Consider the following 17,766-nt stretch of genomic DNA (forward strand, 5'->3'; position numbering starts at 1 on the left):
GAACCGATGAACTGCGAGAGATTGCCTGAGAGAGTGGAAGAAAGTGAAAGACAAAAATAAATGCAGCTGTTCGAATACGGTCATGTCGTGGAGCACAAAGCCTTGAACATGTTGAAAGCACCACTGTTCTGTTTAATAATAATGATATTCACGATCACGTTGTTGGTCACTGTGCATATTCTTCGGAAGGCCTTGAATGCTCCACTGGACTAAAATTACACATGTGCGCGTGAATCACAGCATAATTTCAGTGTATTTGCCAGTTTTACTGAGGATAAAGAATATAATAATATGGTCAGAATCGCTATTAAAGGTATTGATGAGAATGACTGTTATGACAACCACTTACGCGCCAGTAGCCGCCAACACAAACCGGTGTTCAATACGAAACTGAGTTGTTATTGTCCCGTTGTTTTTTGTTGCTGCAATACTTAATAAATAACCTGGACCCTTACCATATAATCGACTATGTTTGCAGTTTACTAGAAGTAGGTATCGTACTCGTTATGACTATTATGGGAGTTTTTTCGGACCGGATCACGGTCATTTCAAGAATCCGGCCTAGGAGTCGGACGGGAGCTGGACCAGAGAATTTAAGAAACATGATCGGAGTCGGACCAGAGAATTTGTCGATCCGCCCCGCACTATCAGCAACGTACAATAAGGTGACACAGATAGAGTTCCCAGTGACGGTGTCGTCAAATACAGATTATAGAGAGGGCCCTTGCAGTCTGGGCATGGATAGGATATCAATTTTAAGGGGGTCAGAGCAGTGGCGTAGCAGCCACTTGGCGGTTCTGGCTCTGCGCCAGGGGCGGCAGGCTCCAAGGGGGCGGCAAAATGAGGCTGCACAGTGAGAGAGAGAGAGAGATGGTATTCTTTTTCGCCTGCACCATCGAGATGCTTTGACGACGGAGATGCGATACGGACTTTAAAGTAAGGTCATCTAGTCCAGTGCTCTTCAACCTTTTTCGACGTGGTACACCCTTTTAACGTTTGCTCAAAACTCGTACACCCCTGGTCATTAGGGGTCTTCAAAAATGACTTTTTTCCTCAAATCGTACTGGCTACTTGATAAAATTGTTAGGTTACCTAACTTAAGCCTACACACCAAATTTGGTTCAATTCCAACCAGTAGCCGCATGGCTACGGGAGAAGAAAGTTTCTATTTATTATATAAAAATAAATAACGAAAAATGTGAAATTTTTCTGTTGTCTATAAAAATGATCTTCTTCAAATTTGATTCTATTCCAACCAGTAGAAGCGAAGTTATTGCCGTCAAAAAAAATTGGATTTGAATAAAATAGTATTTGGTCACAGAGTTTATTCGCAGCCAGTTAGGCCGCTCGTCACGCAAATTGGAATTCATTTCGTGTCAGCCCCAAAACAGCATGACATTACAAACGATAATCAACCTAAATTTAACAGTATTGGGGAGAAAGTAAGTAAAGCTACTGCTGCAGAAGCGGTAATTCAGATCAGCGATGATAGCAGGCGCACCAGCCTACTGCGTATCAGGCCTGCCTCACACCACACACAGTCGATAGTAGCACATGGGCTGGAAGAGATGTCAGTAACCTCAGATCGTGTGCCGCTATACACAGTCTATTGTCGCTAATTGGCATCACTAATAACAAAATACTAAATTGCAAATGTATGGCGAAAGATAGGATATAAAATCGGCATTTTAAAACAAAAGGGTTTCGATTTCAACATGGAAGCTGTTTCGACCCTGGCTGGCTACGTCACTTCATTCATGGGCATTGCGGTATTTATTAACGCCGGGTAGGAAGTACCGATTCAAGAAGTCTGAGCTATCAAGGCGGTTTCCTCAAAAATCACTTAAAGACAAATGACTAAAGCTCAGACCTGGGCAAAGTGCGGACCGCGGGCAAAATGCGGCCCGCGAAGCCATCCTGTGCGGCCCGCGAAAGGTTGCTTGGAATTCTTAACATACAACCTGCTTTTTTAATGATGATGCGTGGACTAAAATTTAGGCTGTATCAACTAAACAGACAATTCGTTTGCTTTGAAGCCTGTTCATTAATATGTCACGACTACGCTTCCTACATTCCTTTCATGCGTACTCCAGATTCAAAATAAAGGCATTGTGGCAAAGTATGAGCAACAATTAAATCCATAAGAAATCACTCTTTCCATAGTTTAGGTCAAACCTTCTTAGTTGCGATTGTCACATTACGCATTATACGGTACGAGTTTCAAATCGTAACGTGAGGCGTTTCCAAATCTGTAGTTGGTAAAACCAGTCAATCAGTGCTCGCGACTGCTATATGACTCATCATCATCATCATACCTAATATCTATCACCCATAAAGGATGAAAGTTCATGTCAAAAAGAGGAAATCGAAAGCTGAAATTCATAGAGGGTTTAGCGCACTAATATTTGTATACTGGAGTTAGGGGTAGACCCGTCATTTTAGTTTTTGCCAATCATGTCGGTGGAAGTAAGGGTTAGAATTATGACAAAAACACAAATCTCTCGGTCAAGAGAGGGCGAACTTCAGGAAAACTGCAAACTTCGCTCAACATCAAGGCTATTCGAGCTGCACACTACTCGGAATACAGCGACCAAAGCGACCAAGCTTTGTACTATCCCATATACATTTCAGTGCAGTGGCTCTGGAACTGGGGGCCGCGAAAGCATCTGAAGGGAGGCGCGAAGCCGACGTTAAATGTATTTTTTTCGCGCCCCACGCGATTTACTGCAAGCTCATAGTATAGTTATTGCTCTGTGTATTGTCCAAATTTGATATTATAGAATTCCCTCATCAACAACTATAACCTTCCATGGCATTAAACCATCCGTTGGATTGGGCGTGAACATTTTCACTATCATGAAGCGGGGCGTTCCTAAAATAAGTTCGAGAACAACTGTTTTAGTGTCTTAATAGAAGAACGTCGATAGGGATTTATAAAGAGTTAAAAACGTATCATATTTAACATTGTTTCGAATCCTGACGGCAGATAGCTATTTCATTAATTAACCGCCACGGTTTCAACCGTGTTTTTATTATATAAAATAATTGCCCACCCCTGCTACAGCTGAACACATGTTTGTTAACTGCATACTTTCCAACACCAAACGGAACCATTGGTCTATTGCCGACGGCTAAATGAATATGAGAAATATTTGCTTATGACATCACAATCAAGCGGTGTACAGTATTACCCAGGGATATCTAGAAGTCTAGGAGTTCTAGATATCCCCGAGAATTACCTTTGAGATAACATCGTACCATATTGCTCATTAACCTGTTCGTCAACCTGTACTGACCCATAAACCTGCCTTTGTGATAGCTAGCCATCGGCTCATTGTAATTCGGATCTGGTACACCCCTGTACACCCCATCCGAGTGGTACACCCTTTGCAAATTCTGGTACACCCTAGGGTGTACGACCACCCCAGTTGAAGAGCACTGATCTAGTCTGCACCCCCGTTTTTTCTCCTCCGTGATTGCTGAGCGCCTAGCGGGATAACCGCAGATACCAGTTTTCGAGTATTCGATCCGACCCGGCCGGGGATCGAACCCACGACCGCGCTGATTCCGAAAACACGAATTTATATATTAACATGGCGATGGAACCACTCCGAAATAGCCGTCAATTGTTCGGAAGGCCGATTGTTCGGAGAGTTCGCAGAAAAAGGAGAATGCCTGGTGAACAATCAGAAGATACTGGCCTCAGTGTTGTTGAAGAAGTTAGACGATGCATGTTTCAAGTTTTGGACTGATTTAAATTTGAAGCTGAAACTAGGTTTACCGGCATACACCACTTAAATGATGTGTATGGATTTTTGAATTCCCACGCCCTGCTGCAAAGCGAAAGTCACAATTTATTCACCGGCGCTTTTAGAAGCACTTATGACGACGAGGTAGACTTTTTTTATTACCTGCGTTACCTGCCTTATACCAGTGGTTCTCAACCTTTTTTAGACACGCCCCTTTATGATAGTGAAAAATTTTGTGCCCCCTTATCGTCATATCACAAACCCAACCGGGATGCTAGCAACTAGGGATGGTGTGAACGTGAGGTTCACGTTCGCGTTCTGTGTGTGAACCTCGGAAATTTAGAGGTTCGCGTTCACAACAGAACCTTGGTAGGATCTACACTGTGAACCTTTTTCATATATTACAATTTTCACTTCAATATGACATTTTTGGTTCGAATTTATTGCATTTCAACTGCGGGCCACTCTATGCATGACGATGGCAGCATAAAAAATCAACACAAAACGAGCATGCACCTTGACGATCTCAAAGATTTTACTTGCTTTGTTACAAAAGTTTGCTCGAAATATCCAGCTTTCCGTTTGTGAATATATAGTGACTCTCTGTTGTGAGCTTGACCTGCAATCACACAACATCACGAGCGACATACACTACATGTAGTCAGCGAATGAAGCTTATTCAACCAATCAATGAGATTGATATCGTTTTTTGGTGTAACAAATCTAGCAGGCGTACGGGGTCAATCTTGACTTCATATGTTTACCGTATCAATAAAACCAAATCCGTGCGATTGAGGTGTTGACTACAGCTGCAACTTGTGGGGTAGCGTAATATCGGTAGCAAGTATGGAAACCTGTTTTACACTCTGCCCAATATCGCTGTAGCAATACTCTAACGCCGAATGCATTGTCCGGTCTTGTCAAGCCCGTTAAGGCTTAAGCTTATATTCCCTGGCAACTCCACGTCGAAATTGTAGGAAAAGCGACGGATGATATTGATTTTATTGGAGTAGTATATCATTTGATTGCTTCAATTGATACATTTAGCGACGTTTAAAACGCCAATATGTACTCCAGCATTGTGTCATTATGTGGCCCGAGTCGTCGCTAGGTATCGTGCACATAAATATAGGCTATCACTTCATTGAAATATAGGGTTTGAATCAGCAATATGACGTCACGTGACGTCATGAGGTTCAAGTTCGCGTTCACACAGAGCCTTTCAAAAAGGTTCGCGTTCACACGAACCTGAACCTTTCAGAGGTTCACACCATCCCTACTAGCAACCCCAACAGATTGTTTGATGGCACGGAAGGTCATGACTGTTGATGAGAGATTTCAAAATAATGTAATTTGGTATATATATAGAGAAACACGCGTGAATCGGAGGTAAATCGCGCAGCGCGCGAAAAAAAATTCGTTGCCGGCTTATTCGCGTCGCCCTTCAGATGCTTTCGCCCCCTTCCCCCAAGGTGGGCACGCCCCCCCCCCTCCGGTTGAGAATCACTGCCTTATACGTTCGAATTAGGGATCATATAAATCAGAAGATTGCTAGCGTTTCGTACAAACCAATATGAGGCCTCTAGGACAAGCACAAATTAAGATTATGATCATATGAAGTTGTTCAACTTTAAATTTAAAAGGGTTAAGAGGCTGGTGCGGAACAGCGAAACCACGTTTGATCGTAGTGCAACAGCGTTTGATGTTTTACAGTGGTCAGTTAATGCAACGCTACTTGATTCTACACCATATTTATGCTCGTGTGAGGAGCTTCTCAAAGCTCAAACTGATTAAGACTTATTTATGTTCTACCATGAATGATGATCGGCTATCAGCTCTATCCATTCTGTCTATAGAAAGAGACTTCGTTCAAAAACTTGAATTTGAGGATTTTATCGCTTATTTTGCTTTAAGGCGGCGATTGATTTTCTATTTGCACAATGCATTCGTCTTTATTATTTTTGGCCTTATTAACGTTGAGACGGTGAGGCTGAGATGTGGCATATTATTTGTAATTATTTTTATTGACAATATTGCTTGAACATGAATCTATGTCGAAATTTGCTGCGGTCTACTTAGGACGGGGGCGGCATTTAAAGCGAGAGCCAGGGGCGGCAGAACATGCTGCTACGCCAGTGGGTCAGAGCATATTTAGTAGATATGGTGCGAACCCCAAAAAAGGTTCTGTTTCATGTGACCACCAACTTTTATGAAATGTTCTCCGTGACCGCGAGCGCGATCACAAACACGTGTCACCACAATGCTCATTCGGCCATGATCGTTTTCCTGGACCGCGCACCTCTCTGTATTAAATACATCCGCGATATAGTCATATAGTCTGGATGATGCTAGTGTAATTTTGACGACATAGCTCACGACTGGAGCGAAATATCTTATCATGATATCACAGCAACTTATTGTTAAGATTGTAACCGGCGCATATGGGTCACTTATTAGCCGCCACTGTTGAGTTCGCTTTAGCGGCGTGCCAACGTACACAGACGGATGCTGTTCGAATGCGACAACGTGACTCACGCCTGTTGTTGTTTGTGGTATTCATGGTTTATCACGCCTGTGATGTGACGATAAATTATATGAATCACCCATGGATTGTTATCCAGAGGTATGTGGGACCCTTGGGGTACGAAGCACCAAATCAGGGGCTACGAAATGCATTATGTAAGTATACGCTATCTCAAGCCCAAGATTATTTCGCAAACCAGCTAAAAGTGGAATATTTTCTGACAGATTTGTTCAGCATTTTGGCGCTGCGCGCTATTTCATGTCCATGGACACAAATTCCTAACAAATGCCTGGTATCCAGATAGCAATAAATAGATTTGTGGGTTCGCGAATTGCATAATCCCGGCGTGCTTGTATTGGCGTGTCTGAAAGGGAGTGATGACATGGCCTGTATCAGAATTTTATTGAATATAGACAGGGGGAAAGAGAAGATTTATTGAAAGCTCAAGAGGTACGGTCGCTATGAAGGTTATTAAGAAACGCTTTCTGAATGTGATTGATGGTTTTTTATACTTGCTCAAGATGTTCTTGTTCATGGTCACATGCAGTAGGCTACAGAGTAGGCTACAAGCTAAGTATCCTTACTTACTTCATTGCGGCAATATATTCTTCTGAACAAGATCCTCGTTTCGGGGCGGGTCTTGTGTGACCTATACAAAATAAGGAGCCGTGAACGTGTCATACAGAACGCATGCCGGTTGCACTATATAGCAATTGTCTGACGCCGTAAATATTCAACGTCGGTACGGTTTACAAATACTATATGACTGGTACATCATATCAGATACGGACGACTGTATATTGTCAGCTTTTTCAAAATTACATTGGAATTAGAATAACTGAATTCGCAAAAAACTTGGAAATTAAATTAAATTCTTAATTACAAAGAAATACTAGCGCAATCAAGCTCAGTTGATATCAAATCAGAATTCATCAATGGCAAATGTCTGCACACCGAGCTTGGCTTGTTTCGCACAATACACTAACTATGCAGTTTTCCTTTAGCATTTCAGGAAAACCAGAAATTAGATTACAATTAATATTAGAGCATAGAAGCATTTCACGTAGTATATCACCGGTGGTACGCTCGAATTAGTTGTTAATTAGTAATTATCTGGTTCACCAAGTCTGATACGATTCCAAGATAAGAAACCCAGAGCGACACAAAACGTAGATATGGAAGTCAAAAAATGTTTCCTTATATTCCCGATTCTCGGTATGCGTTGAATAGACATTTCATAACGTTCAATGCGCCCATATTGTATTCATTTTAAGCACTTCTTAGCGACGAGTCGAGCATGGTTGTTACGAAAGACATACGGTTCATATATAAATGTCACCTGTATAATTAGGGTTGCATTTAAAACAAAAATCACTTTAAAACAAACCTGTTTACAACATGACCCTTATTTAAACAGATTTTATTGTTTTGTTTTTAGCCATGATTGGCATTGACAATATAAAATATAGGATAAATATGGCTCCATCGACGAAAAGGGCCTGCCATAGAGCTGTCGCACCGGCGACGATTTCGAGGGTTCCAGCCACTCCATATATCGTATACGCCGACTATATTGGGTGCAATTCGTCCGTATAGGCTTATAGCCTACTACTTTTTTTCGAAAGGATTTACACGTTTATGACATTATTATACAACATGACAAAAAAAATATTGTTTTTTGAAAAAGTGCATTTGTTTAAAACACTGTTTTAAACAAAGTGTTTTAAAACAACGTTTGTTTTAAATGAAACCCTATGTATAATAATAAGCAACTCGAAATAGCACCATCAGTTGTAGTAGTTGGGCGTGGGTTACCGCATGTAGAACTCAACGGTGTAGTTGTTGCTGGATCTGTAAAACGTATGACAGCATGTGAGCACCTCCTAGGGCTATGCAAGGTCGATCTACAATAAATCGCTTCATTCTTTCATTAACCTATTACCCAAACTTTATACTTATGTAAAGAAACTTGGACTACAAGACTAGGGAGGGTGTACACGTGAGGCTCACGTTCGCGTTCTGTGCTATGTGAACCTCTGAAATTTGGAGGTTCGCATTCGCAAACGCGCCTTGGTAGGTTCTGCACTCTGAACCTTTGCCCATGTATTACATTTTCACGTAATTATACCGTCTTTGGTTGAAAGTATTTGCATTTCAACTTTGGACTCCTCTCCGCATGGCGCTGGCAGCATGAAAAGAAATTCAGCACTAAACGTGCATGCGCCTTGCCAATTTCAAAAATGCTGTGAGCTTGGGCCACAATCACAGAATAGCAAGACCGAAACACATTAGGTTTGAAGTCAGCGAATTGTGGGTAGTCAACCAAGCAATCAAACAATTATATACATCAGCGAAATTGAAATAATGAATGCATGGAGGCCTAATGTAAAATATCTATCTAGCGTACGGGATCTATCTTGATTTAATATCCTCATTGTATCATAAAACAGAATCCGTCCGATTGGGGGGGGGTTACCTACTGCATAACTGGTTTTTGACACCGGTGTTTCACTCTTAAGACTACATCTGTCCGTTCTAGCCGAGTCCTAGTCGTAATTGTTGGCAAAGCGACGGCTGATTTTGTGAAATTATTATAGCATTTGATTGTTCCAGTTGGTAAATTAGGTGACATTTCAATAATCAGCATGTACTTTAGAATTGTGGCATAGTATGTGATCCGATTCGGCGCTAGTTATTATTATATTACTTTACGGACATGTGAGAGACAGAATTAGCAATATGACGTCACATGACGTCATAAGTTCGCGCTCACGCAGAACCTTTCAATAAGGTTCGCGTTTACAGGAACCAGAAACACTACTCTAACGAACTGAAACAGCGCGTAAGCATCACCCGGTATAGCATACCTTCGGTTGTAGTTGTAGTCGGTTGAGTACTGGTTGTTGTTGCAGCACTACTCACTGTTGTCATTGATGGACCTGTGAAACGGATGGGTGCAATGTAACGCTTGCTATCAAATTCACTTCAGTGATCGATCGAATATGAGTTGACAGTTAACATGACTCATGATTCGGCCACCCGGTAAGTTTGGAACAAGCCCTTATATATACGATGAACACGAAAATAACAATATGTTCTGATATTCATGAAATCTTCGCAGCTGACTTGGATAACGAGACAGTAAGCATACCATCAGTTGCTGTTGTCCGGGATGGGTTAGGCCTACTGCTTGTAGAACTCAACGGTAAAGTTGTTGCTGGGTCTGTAAAACATATGAGAGCGTTTCAGCCCCTGTTATGGCTGTGCAAGGTCGATCTACAATAAATTACGTCGCTTTATTCTTTTATTAACATATTAACCAAACTTTATGCTTATGTAAAAAAACTTGACCATATACAACCGCTTCAATATCCACAATACACTCTATACATAGCCTACTGCTACTACCAGACATGGGGTGATTACTTCATGAATGTAATCGATTGCGATTACGATTACTTCTGAATGACGCGATTACGATTACGATTACGATTACAACAAAATCAGGAAGTAGTCGATTACGATTACGATTACATTGGAAAAGTAATCACGAATACTCACGATTACATTTATTTTGCATCTTAGAAGCTATGTTGGAAGACAATATATGGATTGCGCTGAAAAGGCCTAATGAGATAACAAACTCCCTTTAAAAAAGATGCGTCATTTGTTTGTTACGTCATAATGTATCCATTGCCCATTTTCATAGAGGTCAATTTATCGCGCCCAACGATTTGCATTCTCGCCAGGGCCATAACTGCCTCGCCGCAAATTTCCCAATAGGGTGGAGAGCGAGCTCGAAGGGGACTCAAAAAGTATTTCGTAAACCAACATAAGTTATAGAGTATTTTCGAGAGATCAAATTAACTTGAAAATCCTCTCTAGATCAATGATTGCCAACCGCGGGTCTGAGAGCCGCATGTGGCTCTCAGCTAGTCAACTTGCGGCTCCCCTTGACGTTGGAAAATCCAACAAAAATAATAAAAAATCAATCTATAACAAAAAAAATTGATATTCAAAAATTTCACTTGCTTTGCTTGGAATCTGTGAGCATACTTTTTGACGTGAGTTTAGTAACGAAATCGTTGCTGAGTAGAGAATCGCTATTCGACACCAAAGGAATTGGTCTTCACTCTAAATTATAAACTCCACTGAAATGCGTCTGGATCGGCACTCAAATTTAAGTCTGCTCATCAGCAGACTTAATTAAGTGCAGGTGGTGTTACAACACGTTTGACAACGCTATCTGACCAGCAAACTAATGGATTATTTGACTTGATTGTTAAGTTCAACGGCCGCATTGAATGAATGCTTTTTAACCATGATGAAATGTTTTCAAGTCATATTGTAGTTAAGGAGGCCACTGGCCGTATAGTAATTTACAACTTGAGTTGCTAGACATGCAGTCAGATATAAAGACATGACAATTTGTTTATGCGTCTCACGAATGTTTTCTTTTAGTCTCCTACGTTTGAGCCACTATAATATCTTTTGATTATATAACTAACCGGAGGTCACGAATTACGAACATACACTAAAGTAATTATAACAAGAAACCAGAGGTCATAATTATGAATTACGCTGCCCGAGCTCTACAGGGTAGGTAGTTGTGTGGCGAGATAGCGCAGTGGTATTATCCACGGCTGCAACACCAATGGGTTGCGGGTTCGAGTCTGAACGAAGTCGACTTTGGAATTCCTACCTAAGTGTTGGGGGTTTATCTAGGCCTCTCCTCGCCGCCTCATCCACGTAAGCGGTGTCTTACAAAAATCTGAGAAGTGGGTCGTGCTACAAGTTGACAGATACGGAATCGAAAATGCATAAAATCGGCCTGGTGTAAATGTCTGTGGTAGTCGACAAACACCATGATTACCTAAAACAAACAAACTCTACAGGTATATCTGACCATCGTGGGCTGAGAGAGGATTAAAAATGATTAGTAATATATTGCAATTACTAAATTTCTTGACGAAATTCAGTCTTCAACTTGAGATTACAACCCTACGGGGGCCAAAGACCAACGTTTGGACTGGGGGACGAATTGCTGTTTTGGTTCTGGTTCCAGCTACAACCCACGCTAACATGATATATAAGCCATGGCGGCAGGTCCAAATGTTGAATAAAGAATTATGAAATAACGATAGGCGCCCGTTTCAAGTAGAGTCATATGAGAATAAGACGAATCGAACATAAAGTTCTGCCTTCAACTTAATACAGATATTGTACTGCAAGCTGCCGTTACGAGAAATAGCAAAACGGCTCGCTTATGATATATATATCACCAGCTGTTGATTTTTACTGCTTCGTTGTGGAAACCGCAATGTTTTATTTGACGAGTACAAAATTTCAAATCTTTATCCGGTGTACGACGTACGTACGTACGTATACTGGATAGGCCTACTGCTCGCCAAGCAGCAACATTCAAACTGCGTTTAACTAAGCATAAGCATAACCAAACATCAACGCACTAAGTTACTATTTTAAACTATAGGCAGAGCGGAGATAAATTATACTGCTGCGAGGTAGTGGCGTGTGGAACGCGTTGAAAACCTGATATACAGCACGGCGGGTGTTCTTACAATCAGACTAACGGACGACGTAGGTACATCGAATATCTATTTACTGTGGATACTTCTTACACAATGACGAGCAAAGCTAATAGACTGCTTCTGACGTAATAATCAGCAGTGGCGTTTGAAAATCAGACGTTAGTGTAGTCACGAACCTGGTATAACATCTTTTCCTTGTTCACAAATGTTCAGTTTATGTCATAGTCCTTGTACAAATAAAAAGTAATCGTTCTTTCACAGAGAAATCGATTAGATATGGGAAGTAGTCGATTACGATTACGATTACTTCGGATTTTTTTCGAATGTAATCGATTGCGATTACGATTACTTGAAAATGCTGTAATCGTCGTAATCGATTACGATTGCTAATCACGATTACCCCATGTCTGGCTACTACCCATATAAACTCAAATTAAATGACCCATGAATATTAAATGTTTATGAGTGCTTATAAGAAGAAGAGGTTTGTTTATTCATTTCGTGGTGATGCTCATAAACTAACATAGAGTCTAGGGATGATGTTCACGTTCGCGTTCTGTGTGTGAACCTCTGAAATTTGGAACCTTGGTAGGTTCTGCATCGTGAACCTTTTCATGTATTACAATTTTCACGCCATTTTAACGTCTTTGGTTGAAATTCTTTGCTTCGGACCACTCAACACAGGGCGTTGGCAGCATGAAAGGGAATTCAGCAGTAAACGAGCATGCACCTTGTCAATTTCAAAAATATTGTGCTCGAATCTTTGCTCGTAATATTCAGCTTTCCGTTTGTGAATCTTTAGTGAATCTCTGCTGTGAACGTGACCCGTAATCACACAATAGCAAGAACGAAACACACTACGTGTAGGAAGTTTGTGGATTGTGATTAGTCAACCAATCATTTATTTACATCAGCGAAATTGAAATAAGGAATGCCTCGAGGTCTAATGTAAAAGTCGACCAGGCGCACGATATCTATCTTGATTTGATATCCTCATTTTACCATAAAACCAAATCCGTCCGATTGGGGTATTGACTACTGTATTGCTTGTTTTTGAGATAAATCTGGTACATGTATAGACACCGGTGTTTCACTCTTAAGAATACATTTGTCCGATCTAGCCGAGTCCTCGTCGAAATTGACGGTAAAGCGGCGAAATATATTGAATCTGTGGAATTATCAACCTTTCTAAATTGTGGAACCTTTCCAAAAGGTTCGCGTTTACAGGAACCAGAACCTTTCAGGGGTTCACACCATATCTCTAATACAGGCACTATAGATTCACACTAAACTACTCTAACGAACTTATAAGAGCATACCTTCGGTTGTAGTAGTAGTCGGTTGAGTACTGGTTTTTGTAGTACTACTCACTGTTGTCGCTGATGAATCTGTGAAACGGATGAGTGGAATTTAACGCTTGCAATCGCATGCACTTCAGTGATCGTTCGAATATGAGCTGACTGTTAACATGACTCATTATTCGGCCATCCGGTAAGTTTGGAACAAGTCCGTATACACGATGAACACGAAAATAACGATATGTGCTGATATTCGTGAAAATCCTTGCAGCAGACTTGGATAACGCGACAGTTTTTATTTTCTGATTAAAGAGAAGGGAGACTGTAATCGAATTCATATATAATGTGTCCATTTTCCATGCTCTCATTTGAGTTTTATTCGAGTTTATTGTTTCCTTTAGATGCTCTAAGAGAGCTGTATCGTGCCAAACGAGCCAACTTACAAGAATGAACCCTGACTTGATTTGAAATGAACTCGATGTATGTGGTTGGCAAATTTTTTCAATTTCCAAGTTTTACGAATCCGGGTATTCCTATCCAAAGAAAATTTGGAATATTGCAAGCGTTGAAAATTTTCTACTTGTCCAAGTCTCTCTCGCAGTGCAACATGCGGTATGTTCAAATTAGAATCACATCACACCGACCACCGTGGACTCCAGAATTCCCCCCCCCCCCCCAAGTGTTGGAGGTTCATCTAGGCTTATTCTCGTTATCTGATACGCGTAAGCGGTGCCGTAATAAAGCCTAAGTTAGCAGCGCTACAAGGCGACCATTGCGGCCGAAAAGACACCATAGGAACAACATCACACCTGGTGTTGTTGAATCATCTGATGTCGAAGTGGTCACTCCGGTTGTTTGGGTAACGGAAAACGAAGGTTCTGCCGTTTTCTCTGATGTCGATGCAATGCTGTCCACTGTTATTATATAAAGAGGTGGTCAAAGTAGTCAAGAAAGCTATACTCAAGTAGAAGTAGAAGTAGCGACGAAAAAATCTACTCAAGTACGAGTAGAAGTACTTCTCCATGAGCAATCTAAAACTATTTGAAGTAGAAGTAGAATTAACTGACTTTAAATTCAGGGGTCGCCAACTCAAAATGGGTCGCGGGCCACTTTTCAAATTTCGTAGCAGCCGCGGGCCGCATGAATTCAAAATCGATATAAAGTAGGCAACCACGTTTTAAAACTCTTCGTCAGTACAACGCTTGTGCTACCTAACATAGGCGATGGGTGTGGTATAGTGACCACAGAAGAAGTAATATTTTATAATTAAAGGAATACAAATCCAAAAAGGATCACTGTCACCAATCTCATGTTATTTTGAGCTCTGAGCTGTGCACGATACCTGGAAACGATTTTTGGGGCTAGCGAGATACGGTAGGCCTACTAGCAGAAAGACCATCTCCACGTAAAGCTTGATCTTGTGGTGAAGCCCTAAGCTAGAATGGTTTTCAAACCTTTTTAGACATGCCCCCTTTATGATACTGAAAAATCCCCCCCCCCCCTTATCGTCATATCACAAAATGCACCCATAATGCTAACAATCCCAACGGATAGTTTGATGGCATGGAAGGTTATGAATGTTGATGAGAGAATTCTATAATATGAATTCCTGATTATACACAGAGCAACTTCTATAACTATGAATTCGAGGTAAATCGCGCAGAGCGCGAACAAATTTTCAGTTGGCCACAGCTCCGCGTTCCTTCAGATACTTTTACGCCCCCACAATGGGGGAGCGCACCCCAGTGTCTGAATCACTTCTCTAAGCCGTTTTCTAAGAGTCTTGGTCTTGGTAGTGTTTGATCCATTGCGCGTCAATTTCAGCATTTCAAAATGTTTCTTAGCTTTCTTCCAAGATCTCAAATCACGTCGCGGGCCGCAAAATATGACTTCGCGGGCCGCATGCGGCCCGCGGGCCGCGTGTTGGTGACCCCTGCTTTAAATCTACTCAAGTAAGTAAGTAGTTGTGAAAGCATAGGCATTCGTCCAAATCATGGGAAGAAAATGATAGCATTGATATGGAAATGCGATACTAATCCTCTGTTTACTCGAATAGCACGTTTTAGAAAATATCATGGCATGACGCACTCCCACATATTATAAGGCCCGTAGTTTAGTCGAAAGCAATACGGAGAAGTTGTATAGGATACGGTGTAAACACTTTGAGCTATTAGTAAACGTTAATAAAAAATATGGTGGATTGTAAAAATGCCATATTGATGTCGCTTTATTTCCGGAAATTAAAGGCATTACTGCACCTGCTTTTATACTTCAACATGTAAGTTATCCAGACAAAAGAACTGATATGAATAAGAGCTCAAAGTATATATGATAGTAGGAATTGAGAGTGAAATATAAATACAACTTCTAAAAGCAGAAAATGTATTTCATGTCTTTATTCCAGAAAGCTTTAAAGGTGGTATGCTAAAACAGCTCTAAAACTAGAATAGTCAGAGACTCAGAGTCGACTTCCCAGATTAAGACACGCCGTGGACTGCTAGATTACGACATAAGTAAATTCTAGATTGCGAAACATCAGTTTCAAACGTTATGATGAACCATATAGACTGCGATGAAATATTTCATATGGGCGAAGGGTGACAATACGATGTAAACGGAACCACGCCAACCCGCTACCTAAATTATATTCACCGATACTGTCGTGAAATTATACTGGTGGCCATTGGCGTAGCCAGGGAAGGGCTAACGGGGCGATCGCGCCCCCCAAATATTTGGAAAATATTCGTAAAATCAATAAATATTGCAGTAATTTGGAGCGGATAAATGCAACCTAGCATTTTTCTTCGCGCTTCGCACGATTTAGTATCCATACATGTCTTGATTTTATTATCGGTATATCCCGAAAAAATTTCTTCCGCAAATACCCATAATTGAATATAGCTTATTCTCAATTATGAGAATACAATAGTCCCAGCAGTAGATACACTAGATTAACCCGAGGTCGTTTGGTTGATTGAGTCTAGGGGTGTCGGTTCAGTATGAGGTTGGGGAGTGTTAGTTCCGGCAATTTGCGTTCCGGGACCCACGAAGAGCAGGCTACATGTGACTAAGCGCTCCAAAAATGATTGAGGGCCATAAAGCGGACGCATGTATTCCGAAGCCTTCGATATAGAATTTCGCGTGCTGGCGCCAAAGGATTCTGTCCCTGCAATCAGACACCTCCGACATAAATGCGACTGGCACAAGAAAGTATTGCACCACCTCCCGTTGAAATCGAACGAGACTGATCAAAGGAGTTTTTTTTTGTCTGGTTTTTTGGTCTGGTATGTATCAACGACTCCAATCTTTAAAGTATCATCAATCTTTACCAGAGGTTACTAAATAATCGTGCTTCAACGAAGTAATCAATAAGAATGGACACCACTTCTCATATACACGCAACAGTATTAGATCAAATCTTTCATTTACTCAAAAAAATGATACGCTCCGCGTGACTATAGGCCTGAAATTGACACTGATTGTTCACAGTTAATGTAAGCGATTTCGGGCTCGTCCGTGAAACGATGACCTAATCAGACATGAGGTAATCGCGATTAGTAATCGTAATTGATTACGACGATTACAGCATTTTCAAGTAATCGTAATCGCAATCGACTACATTCGAAAAAATCCAAAGTAATCGTAATCGTAATCGACTATACTTCTCATATCTAATCGATTTCTTTGTGAAAGAACGATTACTTTTTATTTGTACAATGAATATGACATTACCGAACATTCGTGAACAAGGATGAAATGTCATACCAGGTTATTGATAGCGCAAACGGTTCATTTTCAAACGCCACTGCTCATTATTACGTCATAAGTATTAGCTTTGCTCGTCCTTGCGTAAGAAGTATGCACACATAGTAAATATATATTCGATGGTCATTGTTGTGTTATTGTTAGAACAGTGTTAGCCATGCTGTACTATCAGGTTATCAATACACTCGAGACGCCACTACCTTGCAGCAAGATAATAATCACCACTCTGCCTAGTTTCAAATAGTAACTTATGTATTGATGTTTGGTTATGCTTAGTTGAACGCAGTTTGATCGTTGCTGCTTGGCGAGCAGTAGGCCTATCTATGTAGTATACGTATGTATTGTACGTACACCGGACAAAGATTTGAAATTTTGTACTCAAATAAAACATTACGATGGTTAAAATCAACAGCTGCTGATACATATCATAACCGACCCGTTCATTGCTGTTTCTCGTGACGGCAGCTTTCAGTATCTGTATTAAGTGTAAAGTAGAATTTTAGGTTCACTTTATCTTATTCTCATATGACTCTACTTGAAACGGGAGCCAATCATTATTTCATAGTTCTTCACTCGAGATTTATACCTGTCGCCATGGCCATCCGCTTATACACCATGTTAGCGTGGGTTGTAGGCACAATCAGGACCAAAACAGCAATTCGTCCCCCACTCCCAACGTTGGTATTGGTAGGGTTGTAACCAAGTCACAATGTTCCGAGTCACAAGTCAATCGCACTTTTATAGTTTTGACTCGAGTCAAGTCGAGTGTGAATCCTGTACGGCATTTAAAAAGGCTTCGTCCGTAATGATTGACGTCTGGCCTTTTAGGAAGCATTGAAAACGATCTTTGATGGTTTGCAACTGTTGTTTGCTGACCTTGG

General features: G+C 41.0%; 1 protein-coding gene across 13 annotated transcripts in view; it reads right to left on the minus strand.

Moving 5' to 3' along the window:
* The window catches only part of LOC145459256 (uncharacterized), a 128,688-nt gene that overhangs the window by 103,577 nt on the left and 7,345 nt on the right, over positions 1 to 17,766 (minus strand). For 3 of the 13 annotated variants that reach the window (XM_080337905.1, XM_080337902.1, XM_080337903.1), the window contains exons 4-9: positions 13,930 to 14,034; positions 13,142 to 13,210; positions 9,425 to 9,496; positions 9,141 to 9,212; positions 8,059 to 8,124; positions 6,862 to 6,922 (exon numbers count right to left, since the gene is read on the minus strand). In XM_080337905.1, coding sequence (XP_080194031.1) covers positions 6,862 to 6,922; positions 8,059 to 8,124; positions 9,141 to 9,212; positions 9,425 to 9,496; positions 13,142 to 13,210; positions 13,930 to 14,034 — 445 coding nt within the window. The remainder of the gene's footprint in view (positions 1 to 6,861; positions 6,923 to 8,058; positions 8,125 to 9,140; positions 9,213 to 9,424; positions 9,497 to 13,141; positions 13,211 to 13,929; positions 14,035 to 17,766) is intronic. The other 10 variants (XM_080337910.1, XM_080337907.1, XM_080337909.1 and 7 more) reach the window with 6 other exon arrangements.

The sequence above is a fragment of the Botryllus schlosseri genome, chromosome 16 (assembly GCF_051294905.1).
Source record: "Botryllus schlosseri isolate E-star chromosome 16, Bs_hap1, whole genome shotgun sequence".
NCBI classification, from domain to species: Eukaryota; Metazoa; Chordata; class Ascidiacea; order Stolidobranchia; family Styelidae; genus Botryllus; species Botryllus schlosseri.